The following is an 18,925-nucleotide window of genomic DNA, read 5'->3' as shown; positions in this document are numbered from 1 at the left end:
TCAATCCTCATAAACTCTTACAATTACTTAATTTCTCAATGAGTACAATCATAGAATTGCAGAATGCCAGAGCTAAAAGGGGATCTTAGAGATCACCGAGTTCAACTTCTGAATTTTACAGAGGAAGATGGTAAGAACCACAGAGGTTAAATAGATTATCAAATACAACCAGCAGAGAAAAGGTTCAATATCGAGGCTACTTGATATATTGGCATATGTTTTTACAAGACTATAACTTATTAATAAACTCTACTTTAGATTGCATTCTGTTCTAGAAGACTGCTAAATATGGCAGAATTTTGTGCTAAAAATGAGCTGCAAGTAAATCACAATACATTAAATGGAAATGTATTCCAGTACATTTCCCACTGAACAGATTTAATACCGGCTTGCTTTAATTTTAATAGGGTATTCAACTTTTATTTCTACCCATATACTTAAATAGACTATAACATACATTTTCATTGAGTTTACTAGCTTCAAGACGCATCCTGGTCTTCTCCAAATTTTCAATTTCTTGAACTATTTCAGCAGCTGTTAAAATAAAGACATATAGCCAATGTTAATTACATGGTTTTATTCCTTGTACATTGGTTATGGAAGTTGTAGACAATAAAAATGGGTGATGGGTATATGTGAACTCCTGGTCCCATTTTTATTATTTTTCTGTAAGTCTAAAGTTTATTATTTCAAAATAAAAGGTTAAAAAAAAATAACAGAGTTAAAACACTGAACTTTCTTACACACGCAGTTTAAAATATAACCAGAAAAGTACAGTAAGGTCACTGTGCTCTTTCTTTTAAGTATATAGGTATAAACAGTAGTCTCAATGGAATACGAAAATTCATTTGTTAGTGTAAATTCAATTCTTAGGGGATATCCACTCAAAATCCAATATACTGAATGTGGTACAACAGGCTACTTTTCAAGGAAAGACAGACGTCTACAAATACCAGTGGGAAAATAGCCTTGCCTCCAGAACTTTTGTTAGTAAGTGTAGTTACCAATCACAAACATCAAAGATCTGGAATACATCCTATCACATACATAAATGCCTCTGAATGCAAATAGCGTGGAATTTGCAAATGCTATCTTTCTGCCTCCAAAGTCAACATATTAAAACCGAAAAACGTACGGTATAGAAAATCTACAATCCCTTACACACATTTATACACAAAAAGATACTATGTCTGGAACTTGCTTCAAAATACAATCTAGAATCTCATAATATTATACTCAAAATGTCCAGGATACAATAAAAATATTTGTCATAGTAAAAAGCAGGAAAATCACAACTTGAATGGGAAAAGACAACAGTGAGACTACTCACATAAGAATATTAAAGTTACCATAATAAATATGCTTCAAAAAGCAATTAGGAACATTCTTGAAACAAAACAAAACTGCTTCTGCATGTAATACTTTTATGACAGCAGTAGGTCAATGATAAAAATATTTTTAAGTATAAATGTTACATTTAAGCTATTATTGCACTTAAAAAGCGGGTTACTACATGACAAAAATTGGAAAGTAAAACAAATTAACCCCACTGCATTTCAAATAAATAACACAACCACAATGAAGGAAGAAAAAAAGGAACTTATGAACACAATATTTGACTATATACCCTCAGTCCAGCACAAGGCGGAGGGAAGAAGGAAGGCTGGGTAGAGAGGACTAAAATCAATCCAGAATTTTTTCATAAGCAGGCATGTTTTGCAGTGGTACAGTAATATAGATGGAGCAATTCTGAAAGTATTTTTGATGTATTATAGACTTGAACTAATTAGTAAATGTGCTGACGCTATTGGGAGGTAAGATTATCTCTATGGAAAAAAGAGAAATACATATGTGGAATAGAGAAAGCTAATGAAGAACCCTATGCGGTTGGATCTGAAAGTAGAGGTATTGATATGTTTTCATGATTATATAGTTTATATAAATTTAAATGGACTTACATGTGAATTACATATGTAGTATGCATGCACACACACGTGTATGTATATATATATATCCATGTATACATATGTTTATGTTTGCTAATATTCCTGAACTCCATCTGCTAAAAGACGTTGAAGCAAAGGCACCGTATCTTGGTTTCCCCTCAGAAAGAAGCAAAGCTTCTCAAGGGAAATGGTTGATTCCAACACTGGGACAAGGAAGGACAAGATGAGCCTGCACTATCTTGCTATATGCCAAACATAAGGAAACGGTAAATAATAATAATAATAATAAATAATGGGGGCATGTCACAAGGAAAAGGAATCAGCATAAAGCAGCTCCCACTAGTCAAATCTGGAAAAACATAAACACAAAAATAATTAGGGGTGGGAATAAGTTATAAATCTGTGAATCTACATTGATAATAGACAGAGACAAAAAACAAGGGAGGATTCTTGTTTTCAGAATCATGGCAAGTGGCAACTGGCAAATGTGGACAGAGTGCTGAAGTCAGAAAATCATCATTCTGCAACTATCACAGAAAATATTAGTTCAGGCAAAAGTACCAAAGAATGCTAAATATGGGGGTGAAATTTTAATGAGGTACACGGTATTTACATGGTCTTCAACTGTTTCTATACAGATTTGTTATTAGTAGCAAGTGGGGAAATTACACAACGGAGAAACTGACAGGGTGATCAAACCCGCCATCACATATGAGAGGCACAAAGATGTCAAACACCTCTGGATGTGACTGATATACTGAGAGGACAAAACAGCACTTATACAGTATTCTGTTTGGGAAGGTACAACCTGAAAACATGAGACAAAGTCAAAGTGAGAAACGTTCTATCTGGGGAAAAAACAACAACTATTCTTTTAAAATGCCTATGCCATAAAAGACAAAGAAAGGCTTAGGAACTGTTCCAGATTGAAAAGATATTAGAACTAAATGCAGTATGTGATCCAAAGCTGGATCATGTATGTACAGGAGGGGAAAAAAAAAATCTATAAAACCCATTATTGGGTCCACTGTTGAAACTGCAATAGAGATGATAGATTCCAGTACTGTAACAAAGTTGAATTTACTGAAATTGATACCTATACTGTGGCAATAAAAGAGAATATCCTTTTTCTAAAGAAAAACACAATGAAGTATTTAGGGGTAAGGAATCAAGATTATATAATTTATCTCAGATGGTTTAAGAAAAAATGTGTATAAAGACAGACACACAAAACACATGTATACATTCATAGAGAGAAACAGTAATTCATAAAGAAAATGGTATAGTATCTCAGATGGTTTAAGAAAAAATGTGTATAAAGACAGACACACAAAACACATGTATACATTCATAGAGAGAAACAGTAATTCATAAAGAAAATGGGGCAAATACTAATTGGTAAATCTGTATAAAGGGGATGTGTATGTCCTTTATGACAGTATTTCAACTTTCCCTTAAGTTCAAAATTATTTTCAAGTTTTTTAAAAAGAATGCAAAATTAAGACTTTTTCAGATAAAACCTGAGAGAATTTGTCTCAACAGTACATCTGCACTACAAGAAATATTAAACTTTTTCAGGTCAAAAGAAAATGACATCAGATGGATCTTAGCAAAGAAATGAAGAATACAAGAAATCGTAAATATGTAGGCACGTACAGAGTTTTTCATTTTTTATTTTATTTAAAAGAAAACTGGGGGTGGCCAGATGGCTCAGTTGGTTAGAGTGCAAGCTCTGAACAACAGGGTTGCTGGTTCGATTCCCACATGGGCCAGTGAGCTGTGCCCTCCACAACTAGATTGAAGACAACAAGCCTCCGCTGAGCTTCTAGAGGGGTGGCCGGATGGCTCAGTTGGTTAGAGTGTGAGCTCTCAACAAGGTTGCCAGTTCAATTCTGGCATAGGATGGTGGGGTGTGCCCCCTGCAACTAAAGATTGAAAACAGCGACTGGACTTAGAGGTGAGCTGCGCCCTCCACAACTAGATTGAAGGACAATGACTTGGAGCTCTTGGGCACGGGAGAAACACACTGTTCCCCAATATTCCCAAATAAAAAATTTAAAAAGAAGAAAACAAAACTGACAGTTTAAAGCAAAAATGGTAACAAAATATTATGGGGTTTATAACACATATAGAAGAAAAATCTATGACAACAAAACAAAGGATGAGAATTATAAGGTCCTTACATTATACATGTAGCATATTATTTTAAGGCTGCGATAAGTTTAAGATACATATAGCAAATTCTAGAATAATCATCAAAATAAACAGAGGTATAGCTAATAAGCCAATACTGGAGATAAAACAGAAAACTGAAAACTAATCAAAAAGAAAACGAGAAAGGAAACAAAAAACAAAGGATAGGGCAAATAGAAAACAAAGAGCAATATGGCAGACTTAAACCCAACTAAAGAGATTAAATAAAATGAAAATGGTTTAAACCCTACAATTTAATCGTATATCTTGTCAGATTCAATTTAAAAAGCATTATCTAAACCATATACTGCTTACAAAAAATCCCCATAGTGTAAATATGACACAATAGGTTTAAAGAAAAAGAATGAACTAAGATAAATTAAAGTGGCTATATTCACATCAGATAAAGTAGATTTCCAGATAAGGAATATTATCAGGGACGGAGACAAATATTTCATAATAATAAATAGGTTAACTAGTCAAGAAGACACAATAATACTAAATGCACATACACCTAATTACTAAGATTCAAAATGTAAGGACAACTAAAAATATTGAAAGGAAAAATTTATAAACATACTTGGCTATTTCAATAATCCTCTCAGAAACTGACAGAACAGTAAACATAGAATCAGTAAGGATATGGAAGACTTGAGTATACTATCAAGCAACTTTACATAACTAACATTTATAGATCATCGAACAAAAAATGCAGAATTTCCAGCTGCTTATGGAACAATCACCAAGGAAGACTGATGCTAAGTTATAAAGCAAGTCTCAATAAATGTAAAAGGTATGAAATCATACAGAATTGGTACAATGGAATCAAATTAGAAATGAATAGTAAAAAGATCTCTGGGAAATATCCAAATATTTGGAAATTGAAAACACTTCTAAATAACCCATGGTCAAAGAAGAAATCGCAATAAAAATTAGAAAATAATTCAACTGAATGAAAAAGAAAAAATACAACACATCAAAATTTATGGATGAAGGTAAAACAGTTACTTAGAGGAAAATCTGTAGTTTAAAATACATTAAAAGAACCATCTGAAATTAATTACCTAAGCTTCCACCATAAGAAGCTACAAAAAAGACCAAATTAAACCTAAAAGAAAGTAGATAAGAAATAACAAGGATAATAGTGGAATTCAATGAAATACAAAAAGAATAAAAATGGAGTTCAATGAAACAAAACAGACAAAAAAAAAAAATCAAGAAAAAGAAAATCAATGAAACTGAAAGCTGGTTCCTTTTTTTTGGGGGGGAGCAGTAAAATTGATAACCTGTAGGCAAACCAATCACAAAAAAAAGAGAGAAGACACATTTCAAATATCAAAAGTGAAAGGACATCACCACAGATCCCACAGACATTACAAGGCTAACGAAAGAATGTTATTTAAAAAAAAAATGGTAAATTATAAATTCATCAACTTATATAAAATGCATACATTACTTGCTAAAGATGAACAGTGGGTTTAATACTCAAAAATTAATCAATGTAATGCAAATCAAAACCACAATGATACACTACTTCACACCCACTACTAGGATGGCTATTACAGAAAAGACAAAATAACAAGCGCTGGCAACAATGTGGAGAAACTGGAACTCTCATATACTTACTACTAGTGGGATATAAAATGCTGCAGCCACATTGGAAAACAGTCTGGCAATTCCTCAAACTGGTTCAAATAGAGTTACCAGTTGACCCAGCAATTCCACTCCTAGGTACATATCCACGAGAAATGAAAACATGTTCACACAAAAACACGTACATGAATGTTCCTAGCAGTATTATTCATAACAGCCAGAAAGTGGAAAATTCCCAGATGTCAATCAAATGATGAATGGGCCAAAAATGTAGCATATGCATACAATGGAATATTATTCAGCAATAAAAAGGAAAGAGGTACTAACCATGGATAAACCTTGAAAACACGTTAAGTGAAAGAACAGTCACAAAAGGCCCCCAAGACTGTATGATTTCATTGAAATAAAATGACTTCCAGTTTCCAGCTCTGCTTATAAAGAGCTTGAAAGCTGCCACTCAGTCCTAAAAACAAGATAAAGGCAGAACAAAGCAAATGGACCTCTCACAGAATGCAAAATGGTGTAGCCATTTGAAAAAGTTTGGCAATTTCTGGTATTTTTAAGCATACACTGAACATATGACCCAGCAATTCTACTCCTGGGTATTTACCCAAGAGAAATGAAAACGTATGACTATACAAAAATCTGTAAGTCCATGTTCATAGCAGCTTTATCCATAATAGTCAAAAATTGGAGACAGCCCACTTATCCATTAACGTGTGAATGGATATACAAACTGTAGTACAGCCATACAGTGGCACACTGCTCAACAATAAAAAAGAATGAACTACTAATAAATGCAGCAACATGGACAAATCTCAAAAGTTTTGTGCTAAATGTAAGAAGCCAGAGAAAAGACAACATACTGTACAATTTGTGTAACTCCATTTATCTGGCATTTTGGAAAAGGCCAAATTTTAGGGACATAAAAGATATCAGTATTTCCCAGGGCTTTAGGGGAAGGGGGAGGAAATTGACTACTAAGAGGCTGAGGAACTTTTGGGGGGGTGAATAAAATGTTCTATATATTGACTGAAGTGATGGGTAAATGGCTATATACACATTTGTCAAACTCATTAAACTGTACACTTTAAAAGAATGAGTTACATTGTAAGTAAATTATACCTCAATTGTTAAAATGGACACAAAGTGAGGCTTCCAGTGAAGATGGTAGAATAGATACACACTGCTCACCTCCTCCCAGACTGTATCAAAATTACAACTAAACCACAGAACCATCATTGAGAACCACCTGCAGTCAGGCTGAACAGAAGTCCTATAACGAAGGATACACAGGAAAAACCACATTGAGAACGACAGGAGAGGCAGGACATGGAACGGGCTGGTTGCACACCCACATGAGGCGGTTAAAAATCAGCAGGACTATCTCAGCAGCGGAGGTCCCTGGAGGAGCGCAGGGTCCTAGCCTCACACCAGGCTCCCCAGCCCAGGGTTCCAGCACTGGGTAGAGAAGTCCCATAACTTCTGGCTGTGAAAACCAGCAGAAATTATGGCTGAGTGAGAAGGAGGGCAGGTAGAATCCTAGGTGTTTCTCTTCAAGGGCCCACGCAGAGAGGCACTTAAGAACTTCTCAAATGAAGCCATTAAGAGAGTGAAAAGGTGAAATGAAAGATGGGATTAAGTATACATACATCCAGCAAGATTTGTATCCAGAAAATTTCATGTACTCCCACAAATAAGAAAAAAATAGATCCACAGCATAGAAAATGGGGCATAAGACTTAAATGGGTATTTTACCCAAGAGGATATCCAGATGGCCAATAAGCATATAAAAATGTGCTGAACATTTTGAGTTATTAGGGAAATGCAAATTAAAACCATAACAACTACTACCATGGATCCACCAGAATAGCCAAACTGGAAAACTGACACTAATGTTGTCAAGGATGTGGAAAAACTGGGACTCTCAGATCCTCCTGCTGAGAGTGTACATTGGTACTGAGCTTCTGGCTGTATCCATGAAAGCTGAACATCTGCAAAAAGATAACAGAACAATTCCACTCCTAGGTGTATACATATATACCCAAAAAAATATGTGTGCCTATATACACAAAGAGATACGCAAAAGATTATACATAGCAGCATAATTCTTAAGAAGAGACAGAGTGGAAAAATCCAGATGTCCATCAACCATTGAATGAACAGTGAGATATATTTATACATTCAAATACTCTATAGCAACAAAAATAAAAAAATCACAACTGTACCCAAAAACATGGATAAACTTATAAACATAACATTGTACAAATAAAGCCAGACTCAAAAGAATACATAAGCTATATATTATTCCATTTATATAAAGATCAAGTATAGACAAAAATAGGCAAAATGAATATAGTGTTAGAAGTCAAGACGGCGGTCACCTGTGAGAAGGCAGGCAGTAATGACTGGGTGGTGGGAGGACAGGGGCTTCTGGGATGCTGGTGGTGATCTGAGCAGTGGTTACAAAGACATCTTCCCTTTGTAAAATTTATTTTGTGATAATTCTCCAAACAATACTTATAAGTTGTGTATTTTTCTGTTTGCATATTATACTTTCATTTTTTAAAAAGTAGGCAATTCTGTATGTGCTAGTCATTGAAGGAACACTAAAATATGTGTGTGGTTGAATGAAAAGGACAAATCATTAAATACTGTGTAGTCATGTGCTATACTGCTTAATACTAGGGATACATTCTGAGAAACGCGCTGTTAGGTGATTTTGTCACTGCGAACATCAGAGTGCACTCACCCAAAGCTCGATGATACAGCCTACTGTACACCTGGGCTATGCGGTATATATATAGCCTATTGCTCCTAGGCTCCAAGCCTATAGAGCGTGTTACTGTACTAAATACTCTAGGCAAATGTAACACAACGGCAAGTATGTGTGTAGTATGTTGCACTACAACTTCACGACAAGGACATCACTAGGCAACAGAAACTTTTCACCTCCATTATGATCTTATGGGACCACTGTCCTATCTGCAATCCGTTGTTGGCTAAAACGTCGTTATGCGGCATATGACTATAAAATACTAACAATGTTATAAAGTAATGATCAAGGACAGTGTTTGTGTACAATAATCATAATGGTAACATTTACTGAATGCTAACTACTTGCTAAGGTATTGTGCTCAGCACTCTACATGCATTTTGTCATTTATGCCGCTTAAAAACATTATGAAGCAGTGTTTTGAGTAGTCGTTTTGAGAGGCATAAAATAACCCTTATTTTATGGATGAGAAAACTGAGATGATAAGGAACTGGACCAAAGTCACCCAGTCATAGAACTGCAAAACTGGGATAATAAGCCAGGCTCTAGATCAACTCTTCATCCCACACTATCTCTGGAAAGACACATAAGAAACCGGCAGCAGTGACAGCTTCTGAGAAGGGAATGGGGACGGAGAGACTAGCTGAGAGAAAAGCTGGCTTATAAGAGTATACTCTAGGTGCTACTTAAAGGAATACATTTGCATGTCTTATGTATTATCAAAAATGTATTTATTAAAACAATTTTTTCTATGGTTTATAATTCCTGAGCTACACAGAACTGCTTTATCCGGAAGACAAGCGTAACTCATTGTTTTATTACTTTACCTGATTTAGGATGCAGAGCATCGCACTGGGCATTGTACATATGTACAAATTCCTGGTGCCTTTTAATGAGCTGTTGCTTATTTCCTTGAATAGATAATCCATGCTGTTTTAGCTTTTTCTTTAAATCGCGGTCTGAGAGCAAGTTATATACAGTTTTGGGCAGCGGCTTCCTTTTGTGAACAGAACTGAAAAGGGGGGAAAAAGAGATCACTGAAGGTTATTGTGAATTATCAAATGCTTTTCATGTAAAACAGTAATTTACCTTCTGATGCAATACCAGGGTGACTGGGAGAACAACAGAATCATCAATATACAAATGGGAAAGAGAATGATGAAATTTGCAAATGAAGTCAACAGCGTTCAACATGATCCTTGCGAGGTGCCAGTGGGACATTCAGATGGGGGGGGGGTCTCGGTGCAGCCAAAACTTAGAGAAACTGAGGTCTCGGAAAGAGGTCAGGCCTAAAGATGTAGACCTGGGGCTCGCTTTGAAGGCTTGTGGACTACACGCTATGAGAACTACACTTAGAATCACACTTAGGTACATTTGTTCAATTCTCTACCTCTTTAAAGCATGCTTTTCCTACAATTTGCCCATGGTTTCCTGCAAAATCTCTGTAAAAGCCAGTTATTTCAGATGATTGGAGTACAAAAATTATTGAATATCAAGCTATAGACTTAACAATATTATCTCATATATATATAGCTTTGTTAGAAAAAGTTGATCCACAGACAAACTGCCCCCTCAAACCCGAGACAATCACTTAGCAAAAGCACTAGATGAAATAGAAGACCTCTTGGGATGATTAGCTTTACCCAATTCATTAACACCAACGAAAAAAGAATTCAGAAAGTTGACGGATACATGGCATTCTTGTGGCATCATCTTCAAAGAACACAATTAAAAACAACAGCAAAAGAATACAACTGTGTTTGTTCTCTTCAACTTCAATTAATTATATTAACAAATATATAAGACATTATAGGAAGTGTATTAGCAAAATCACCACCTGGCGCTTCATTCTATTTGCATAATTAATACACTGATAAGCATAAGCTACAATTTTAAATATAACCAAGCCTTATTAAATGATTTTCTTCTACTCCCTCCAAAATAGGTTTGTTACAATGGAATGGATGTCACGTTGCCTAAAGGTATCAATGACGTGAGACAATTTTATAAACAGGAACCCCTCAGTGAGTTTCAACCTGATTATAACCTGGTTCTCAGAGTATATGGCAATTGGGTGCTTAATAAATATATAATCAAGGTAGTTGTAAAAATCATACTCATTCTAAAATGAAAATATCAAAGGTTCAGGTAAAAATTAGTAAGAACTTGAAAGCAACTGATTTTTCCAAAGAAACAAGATATTACAGACTTCCACAGAACTGCTCACAAAAGACCATGCTACCCTAACTTTATCTCAGAACCACTTGGAGAGCTTATTTGAAATGACTGAGAAGTGAGATTCTCAGTCACTTCTCCACACCATCCCCCAACTCTGATTCTGTCCTGAAATAGACCTAAAATGTATTAACAAGGTTCCACAGAGTAAGTCTGATGCAAATGTAAAGACCATACTGAGAGAAACAGCACAGTTGAATAGACTGGAAAACAAAACCCAGACATTTCTCTATTAACCAACAGTACCATTCCCTGGCTAAATTATTTCTTTTACACTCTATCAATTCTAAAAGCCAGAGATAATTACTTAACTGTAGAAAGCTGCAAACCCTCAACAGATAACATTTTTCTGATAATTGTTCTTATAGAATGACAGCCCATTGAACTCCACAGATTGAAAAGATCATGGCTAAATAAAATCACAGTAGGTAGCCAGAGCTGAGACATGCAGTAGTTTATACAAGCACATTGTGAGGGACAATTCATGAAGGCTGTATATCTAACACATTTATTTTATCAAGGATAGGTTGATTAAATGTATGACTATGAAATTCTAATGGCAAACTGTACTGGTTACTGGCATTTACAATGAAAAGTACCAGCAGAAATCAACAATTTCTATCAAGAATTTTAAAATATGAAGCCTGATAAATGTTCCCTCAAAACATGAAAATGACATTGCTCTTTGTTCCATGATTTAGTGAAACTCCGTAATGCATTTAAAGGTCCTCAGAATCTGAAGACATCAAAAGGAAGAGTATTCTCTAAATCAACTCTGATATGAAGCTACATAGAATGGGTTAAGGCCTGTCATCCACATACAGGAAATGGCCTGTTAGGACACCATGGAGAAAATTTTTTACATGTCAGACACTCTTAGTGACCAGACCCCAGGAACAGGATGTAACTTCTTTATAGACAAATGTGGCTCAATGTTTTCCTAAGTGTATCTTCACAAACACTCATTTTGCAAGCTGTGAGTTATGAGGATAAAAAGGTTTTGGGATCAAATAAATTTAGGAATTACTGGATTAAAGAAAATCCAACAATTATCTTTAATGTAGGGCTTCTCAGAGCCTTCAATACACTAACTAGTTTGATCTTTCTCTAAGAGAGAGAGATAGAATATGCAGTGCTTCTAAGTTGTATAACTGAGCAATGGCAGGACCATAGTATTCCATGGAGTAGGATCTGGAACCACCATTGGAACTTGAACTTAATTATTCATGGACGAGTATGTCTTTGGATTAATTGACAGTTAAACGTGTTAGAAGAAATATGAAGGTACATCTACAAAAAGAGTAGTTCAATCAGGATATCAGTGCTGATTCCTACTCCAAGGAGAAAACACTGGCTTCTATATTCCCAACTTCCTTTAGGAAGAAACATTTCTAAAGAGAAATACAGGTCCTCAGATTCTCATGGCTTATGAGAAATAACCCTCAGGATGATCCAGTTTCATTTATTCTAAAACTCAACTAAGCAACCTAAAAAAACCTAAGCTTTTTTCTCATCGACAATTTTACCCACTAGGAGGGAGTGTGGTACAATGAAACTCTGCATGGATTTGTTGCAGAGAGAGATCAGTAGAGGTACCTTGGGGACTAGAGGCCACAACGCATAAAAAGCAGGAAGGAAGGGAGAGTGAGGAGGTTCAGTGGGCAGCACAACCCCGGGGCCTCCATCTCTACTTCAATGCAGCAGGGCCAATTTCATCTCTTTGAATGTTCTGCTTCACTGTAAGATTTCACTTGGAAAAAAAAAGGTTTTGCTAGGAGGAAAATGTTCCCTATCAAGCTAAAAACACAACAATGAAAATTGTCAAATAATAATAACCCCATTTAAATTAATAAAGCATCAGTGTGCTTTATATGTCAGCTTTTGTTATAACAGCATGAGTTTATCCCTTGGAACCAGAATTCACTCCAGATTCACTCATAAAAATGAAGCGACACCACTTTATCTTTAATCACAAAAAATAATAAAAGGCCCTGCCTCATTATGATGGTTTTTGGAAAATACTCTTCCAAGTCCTTCAAAACAGACCAAACATAAAAGCCAATCCTTCTATTCGTCCCCACCTCCCAGATACCACTGATTTCATCAGTTTTCCTCCTTTCTTTTTCCAGATCTCTCTGAATTATCACCTATTCTTTCCCCTTCCCTCCTGTTTCAGAAAGGTTCTTTCTACACATCAGGGACAATTTCATTACTGGACTCTTCATCTCTTATGCTCCCTACCTCGTTACATCTATTATCTGCTCTCTCCCTGGAGACAGTAGAAGGAGAGAGACTGAAGGCTGAAACAATTACTATTTTAAAAATTAAAATCTCCCTTGATCTTGACACTTACTCCTTCCCCAAACTCCCATCTCATCTCTCTTCTTCCGTTCACCACCAGACTCCTCTGATGTGCAGCTTGTGCTTCCTTATTATCTTCATTAACCACCGATTCCTTAACATTTTGTAATTGAACTTTGAATAAAATTTCATTCCTAAACAACTTATATGTATAACAATAGTGGCCTACTTTTTAATTACTGTGACTTTGATATACAAGGGAGGCAAAATAGAAGTTTGGGTGCAAATATTGAGTTGACAGCTTAGTTATGTCACCCGGGTGGTTGGGGGCTGGGAGACGAGGACGTTCCATTTCATATATACCCTTCTGTACCTTTTAATGTCATATGTATATAATTGCCAATTCGGAAAAAAAAATTGTTTTTGAAAAAGCTTGATTTAAAATTTAAAAATAATTAATTTCTGGAACATCCTAAGACCCAAAGAAAGATTTTATATGTTCTATACTCAGAGTCTAACCTTGCTCTTTCTTTGGCCCAGGGGCTTTAAGGTAGTTTTAAAATTCTAAGAGAAGAAAAGAAGTTTAAAAAGAATTTAATCCTAAATCACTAATTTCTTGTTAAGTCAAATGTGGTTAGCAGTTCATTCAATACAGTTAATTATATTTGGCAAAGTGGGAGCTGAGGAAAGAACAGGAGAGGGAACGGAAGTTGACTAACAGGATTAAAGGAAAGAGCAAATGGGAGAGGGACGCCCACAACTGGTCACTATGATAAAATGGGTATTGTATTTTCTTGTCTCAAATTTATAAAACACAAGAGGCATCTAGCTAAAGTAGCTCAATGGTTATGCTTGACTTTCTTACCTTCTGAGGCTTTCCTTCTTCTCTTCACGTGATAAACAGGTGTCTAAGTGCTTATTAATGTGATGTTCTGAAACACTAACCCCGCAAACAGGACAATCCACTGTATTTTTTTAAAAAAAGAAAGAGAGACTTTATTGTTTGTCGAATGGACAAAAATAATATGACATGACATCTTTCGGAAATTACAATAAAAAACAGAATTCCAACCTTAACATGCACTTAGAAAAGCAGAAGAGAAAAGGAATGACACCTCAGGGCAATAGGAGTGGGAGACTGGTCACTGGGCAATGACTGAGTTATGAGAAGTCGCCTAATTCAAATCCTGGTTCTCGAGACTGCAAAGAAGTTTGGGAATTTGTTTATTAGAAAAAGTCCTTTCTACCAAGGTGTGACCAAACTATAAAACTAATCTTAAGTTTTCCCAAGTCTTAGGAGCCATCCACCTATGTTCGGTGCCAAAGCAAGGCCTACTTGAGTAAGGCCTACTTGGCTGGGAGCAAGGTAGAGGGGGTGGGGGTGGGAGTCGTGCGGCTGGATTAAAGCATTTATTGGTTTGGGCCAACTACTGCTCAATTTATCAATGGTTACAAATGTGTTCGTTTAGTTCTCATTTGTAATTACAAATGCAGTGTTAAAATTAGGAAACGCAATCATTCTCAAACTGTTCCTTGGAGTCGCGGGGATCTGTGGAGATATCTTAGGGCCTAGAGGCCACCATGGGTAACAGGCAAGGACGAAGGGGGAGCTCAAGTGGAGCAGCACCATCCCTAGGCCCTCCACCTCTAATGCAACAGAGCCTATTTTATCCCTTTGATTGTTATGGTTCGTTATAAGATTTCATTTGAAAAAATGATTCTGCTAGGGGGAAAAATTTAACTATCAAACTAAAAACACAACAATAAGAACTGTGAATTGATACTTACCGAAGATAAGGTGTGCTAGGAAATGCAAGTAAAAGTCACACATCCTTATGAAATTTAAACACTTGCGTACTAATAAACTAATTTCAATCTAAATTTAATAACTACTAATAGCCCTGCACTGTGTTACGAATACACCAAAGATATCTAAGCCACAGTCTGTGCCTAAAAGGTGCTCTGAACTTCACTAGCAAGAAAAGACATGAAACAAAAGGCTAAACAAGCTTACACACTCATCAAAAAGCTAAGCAAATTGTACACAGATAGTTCAAAAAGCAAGTGTTGTAACATTTTAGTGATGTGAGCTATCAGTGTTATCTACCATAACTAAAGAGCGGTTAGAAGCTATATAGAATCTAAAAGGCAGAACACGGGTCGACAAACACTGTTAGTAAAGGGCCAGGTAGTAAAGGTTTGAGGCTTTGTGGGCCAGATGGTCTCTGTCACAGCTACTCAACTCTGCCATGTGGCATGAAAGCAGCCATGACAACATGTAAACAAATGGAGGTAGCTGTGTTCCGGGAACCTGTACTTACAAAAATAGGTGACAAGCCAAATTTGGCCTGTAGTTTGTAGGTTGCCAATCCCTGGGTGTATTCAAGGAATAGAGGGGAGATCAGCTTAGCTACTGGAGTGGACTTTTGAGAGGAAAAGATGAAAAATAAGTTCGGACAGCCAGGGTAAGGGTCAAATTGTCTTAAGCTGTAACTGCCAGTCAGAATAGCTTGGAAGTATTCAGGTAGTGGGTACGGTAAGATACAAAGAGCTCTTTAAGATTAAACTAGAGCTAATATGAAGGATACGGGGGGAAATGAAAAGCTCAAAGTATGAACTAATTAAAACTGCTTCAGTTTTGCAGCAATCAGCCTAAACTTCTAGTCTGTAAGAAGGAGAACAAACGTATCTCGAAGCACTGCCTGCATCAATCTGAGACTGTTATAGGTGAAATCTTTGTCCTTACCCAAATTCCTCCCCCCTCAAAAACGCTGCTTATGTATTCTTATGTCAAGTGGGATGAGAGGATTTCCATTAAATAAGAAAATACACACGTGAAAATAATTTCCTACCTTTAGTAACTTGTTTCAAAGTTGATGTGGAGGGTACCTCAAGCACATTAGCATCTGCGATGTCTGGAGCTGAGTTTTCTACAGAAGGTGTCTCTCTGGTCTTTGCAGAAGTGCTCACATCTTTTTGAGGGCTGAATTTGCTTTCATTCTCTTTTATTAACAACTCTGAAGTAGAACTACCAGTTTCTCTGATCAAGAAATTCTCCATTAATCTGTTTCCTTGCTTTAAAGACTGTCTAAAGGCTGCAGGAGTGTGTACTTTGGCAGCGAGGTTCTTTGAAGAGGAGGAAGCAGGAGAAACGGGTGACGGCTCTAAGGCAAACTGCAACAAATGATTCCTTGAAGAACAAAAAACACAACAGATAATTAAGATATCAAGTTACATATAAGTTAACTGACATAAGCTGTTTTCCCAATTAACACTTATTCCTATGAAATATAGAACTAACTCCATAATGACAACCAAACCAAAGTGTTTCTTCTAGAATAAAATACAAAGCAATATATCTGACTTTAAAAAGCAGCTAATCTGGCCATAAAAGAAAATGGAGGGACTTTAGATTCTTGCAATAGAGAAGAGCTGAGACGGTATGAGACTTACACTTCAATCACAAATAACTTTAAAATCTGGAAAAAAACATGTAAAACAACTGTTTATAAGCATGGACTTATAATCAACACGAGGCTGCTATTCCTGAGAAGAGAAACATGAGGTGATCCAATATTCCCCAAAAAATTCCCCCTAGGAGCATTTTCTAGGAGTTGCGTATTATACTAAAGTCAAAACAGGGACCAGTGATCTCACTGGGTAGAAGGAAAAGAGATCAGAGTTCTAGGCAAAGATGGCTAGGATTGGAGGGACAGGATACGGGATAGGGGGTAGCCACAGAAAGGGCATCCCAGAAGTCCACTTAGAAGATTTCAACTCCTGATCATCTCCAGGGCTACACACACATAAAATGAAACCAGGAGACCTGTTAGGAGGCAGATGCTGGGAAACTGAAATTCCAAGGTCAGAGCCCAGCCAAAGCTAAGAGACTTTGGTGAAGGCCCCAGACATTCAGCTGTAACCCCACAAAGGCCACTCCTTAGGAGGAAGGAGCTCACCCTAGAAATATAAACAAAACTGAAATAGATCAAACCTCACGAAACATTAAACCACACCTAGACACAATGAAAAAGAAGAGCTGGCAATTTAACTGCCTATCAGAACAAAATTCAACATCTTTCAAAGAAAGATAATCGACACCCCTACAATATTTCATCCACAACATTCAACATACAATTAAAAATTACTAGACATACAAAGAAGGAAAAATAGCCGCTAATCAAGAGATAAAACAGCCAATGGAAGCAGATTCAGAGGTGATCCAAAGAACGGCATTACGTAGAAGATAAGGATTTCAAAGTAAATATCATGAATATGTTAAAGAAAAAAAGATGAAAACAGACAATGGATAAAAAGATAGTGTATTGTAAGAGGGAATTAAAAGCCACCCAAGAAGGATAAAACAAAGAAAATGAAACCTAGGCATATCATAATCAAACTGCTGAAAAATCAAAAATAAAGAGAAAATCTTGTGAACAACCAGAAAAAGTAAGATGTTACCTCTAAGACATGGTTTCTCAATCTTGGTACTACTGACACTTTGAGTCAGATAATTTTTTACTGTAAGGAACTGTTTTGTGCATTGTAGGAACTCCTGTCAGACTGGACTGAAAAATAAGATGCAATTATATACTGTTTAAAAGAAAATACTTTAATATAAATATAAACACCCAGAAAGGTTGAAAATAAAAGGATGGGAAAACATGAACCACACAAACTTGAAGTGAAAGAAAGCTGATGTGGCAACATTAATAGCTGACAAAATAGACTTGAAGGCAAAATGTATTCTAAGAGATAAAGAGAGACATGTCATTTTGGCAAAATGATCAATTTACTTAGAAGCCATAAAAATCATAAATTATATTCACTTAATACCACAGCTTCAAAATGTATAAAGCAAAAACTGACAAAAGTAAAACAGTTAATTCACAATAGTTGGCTTAAATAATAGTGCATATAAATCTAAATACCTCTCTAACAATAGACAAAACATCTCTCTAACAATAGACAAAAATCAGGAAGAATACATAAGATCTGAACCAACTCAATTATTTAAACTGATGTAACTAACAAAAACCATTACATCTGACAAATGCAGAATACACATTCTTTTCATGTATACATGGCATATTTACTAGCATAGACATGCCCATAAAACAAGTTTTCCAGGACTGAAATAATTCAGTGTATCTCTTCTTACCACTGTGAATTCAAATGAAACTCAGTAACAGAAAAATAAATAGAGTATCTTCAAATGATAAAAAATCAAGCACCACACTTCAAAATAATCCCACAGGTCAAGTAACAACAGAGATTAGAAAATATTCTGAGTTGAATGACAGCACGGGAGTTTGCTAAAACAGTCCCTAAATATCAAATTATAACTTAATAGAAAAGTTGAAAATCACATTCTAAGCATCCAACTTAAAAAGTTAGGAAATGAACAGAAAATTATACCCAAAGATGGAAGTAAATAATAATAGATACTAGTGGAGTGGAAAATAGGCATACAAAAGAAAATGAGCAAAGTAAAAAGTTGGTTCTCTGAAAAAATTAACAAAATCAGTAAACTCCTACCAAGGCTGAACAAGGAAAAATGAGTGAAAATACAAATTACAAAAGCAAATAATTAAAAGGAGGCATCATTACAAATCCGGCAGAAAATGTAAGATAATAAGAGAATATTATGAATACTTTACAACAATAAATTTAAAATTTGAGACGAAATGGACAAATTCCTTGAAAAGAACTACTCATCAACACTGACAAAGGAAGAAACAGAAAACCTGAAGAGTACTATTATTTATTAAAGAAATTGAGCTGTATAGTTAAAACCTTCCAAGAAGATAGTTTTGCTGGTGAATTCCACCAAATATTTAAGAAATATCAACGTTACACAAATGTATCCAGAAAAAAGAAA

The 18,925-nt window shown here is 35.8% G+C and overlaps 1 protein-coding gene across 5 annotated transcripts in view; it reads right to left on the bottom strand.

Moving 5' to 3' along the window:
• RAD18 (RAD18 E3 ubiquitin protein ligase) overlaps positions 1–18,925 on the bottom strand; it is a 107,472-nt gene that overhangs the window by 62,475 nt on the left and 26,072 nt on the right. For all 5 annotated transcript variants that reach the window (XR_004425487.1, XM_033133254.1, XM_033133256.1 and 2 more), the window contains exons 5-8: positions 15,897–16,234; positions 13,910–14,009; positions 9,336–9,520; positions 458–534 (exon numbers count right to left, since the gene is read on the bottom strand). Coding sequence is in view for 4 of the 5 variants with exons in the window: in XM_033133254.1 (XP_032989145.1) it covers positions 458–534; positions 9,336–9,520; positions 13,910–14,009; positions 15,897–16,234 (700 nt within the window). In the remaining variant the exon portion in view is untranslated. The remainder of the gene's footprint in view (positions 1–457; positions 535–9,335; positions 9,521–13,909; positions 14,010–15,896; positions 16,235–18,925) is intronic.

The sequence above is a fragment of the Rhinolophus ferrumequinum genome, chromosome 17, assembly GCF_004115265.2.
Source record: "Rhinolophus ferrumequinum isolate MPI-CBG mRhiFer1 chromosome 17, mRhiFer1_v1.p, whole genome shotgun sequence".
Taxonomy (NCBI): Eukaryota; Metazoa; Chordata; class Mammalia; order Chiroptera; family Rhinolophidae; genus Rhinolophus; species Rhinolophus ferrumequinum.
Note: the sequence above shows the minus strand (reverse complement) of the source record. Positions and strands in the feature narration are given on the sequence as shown.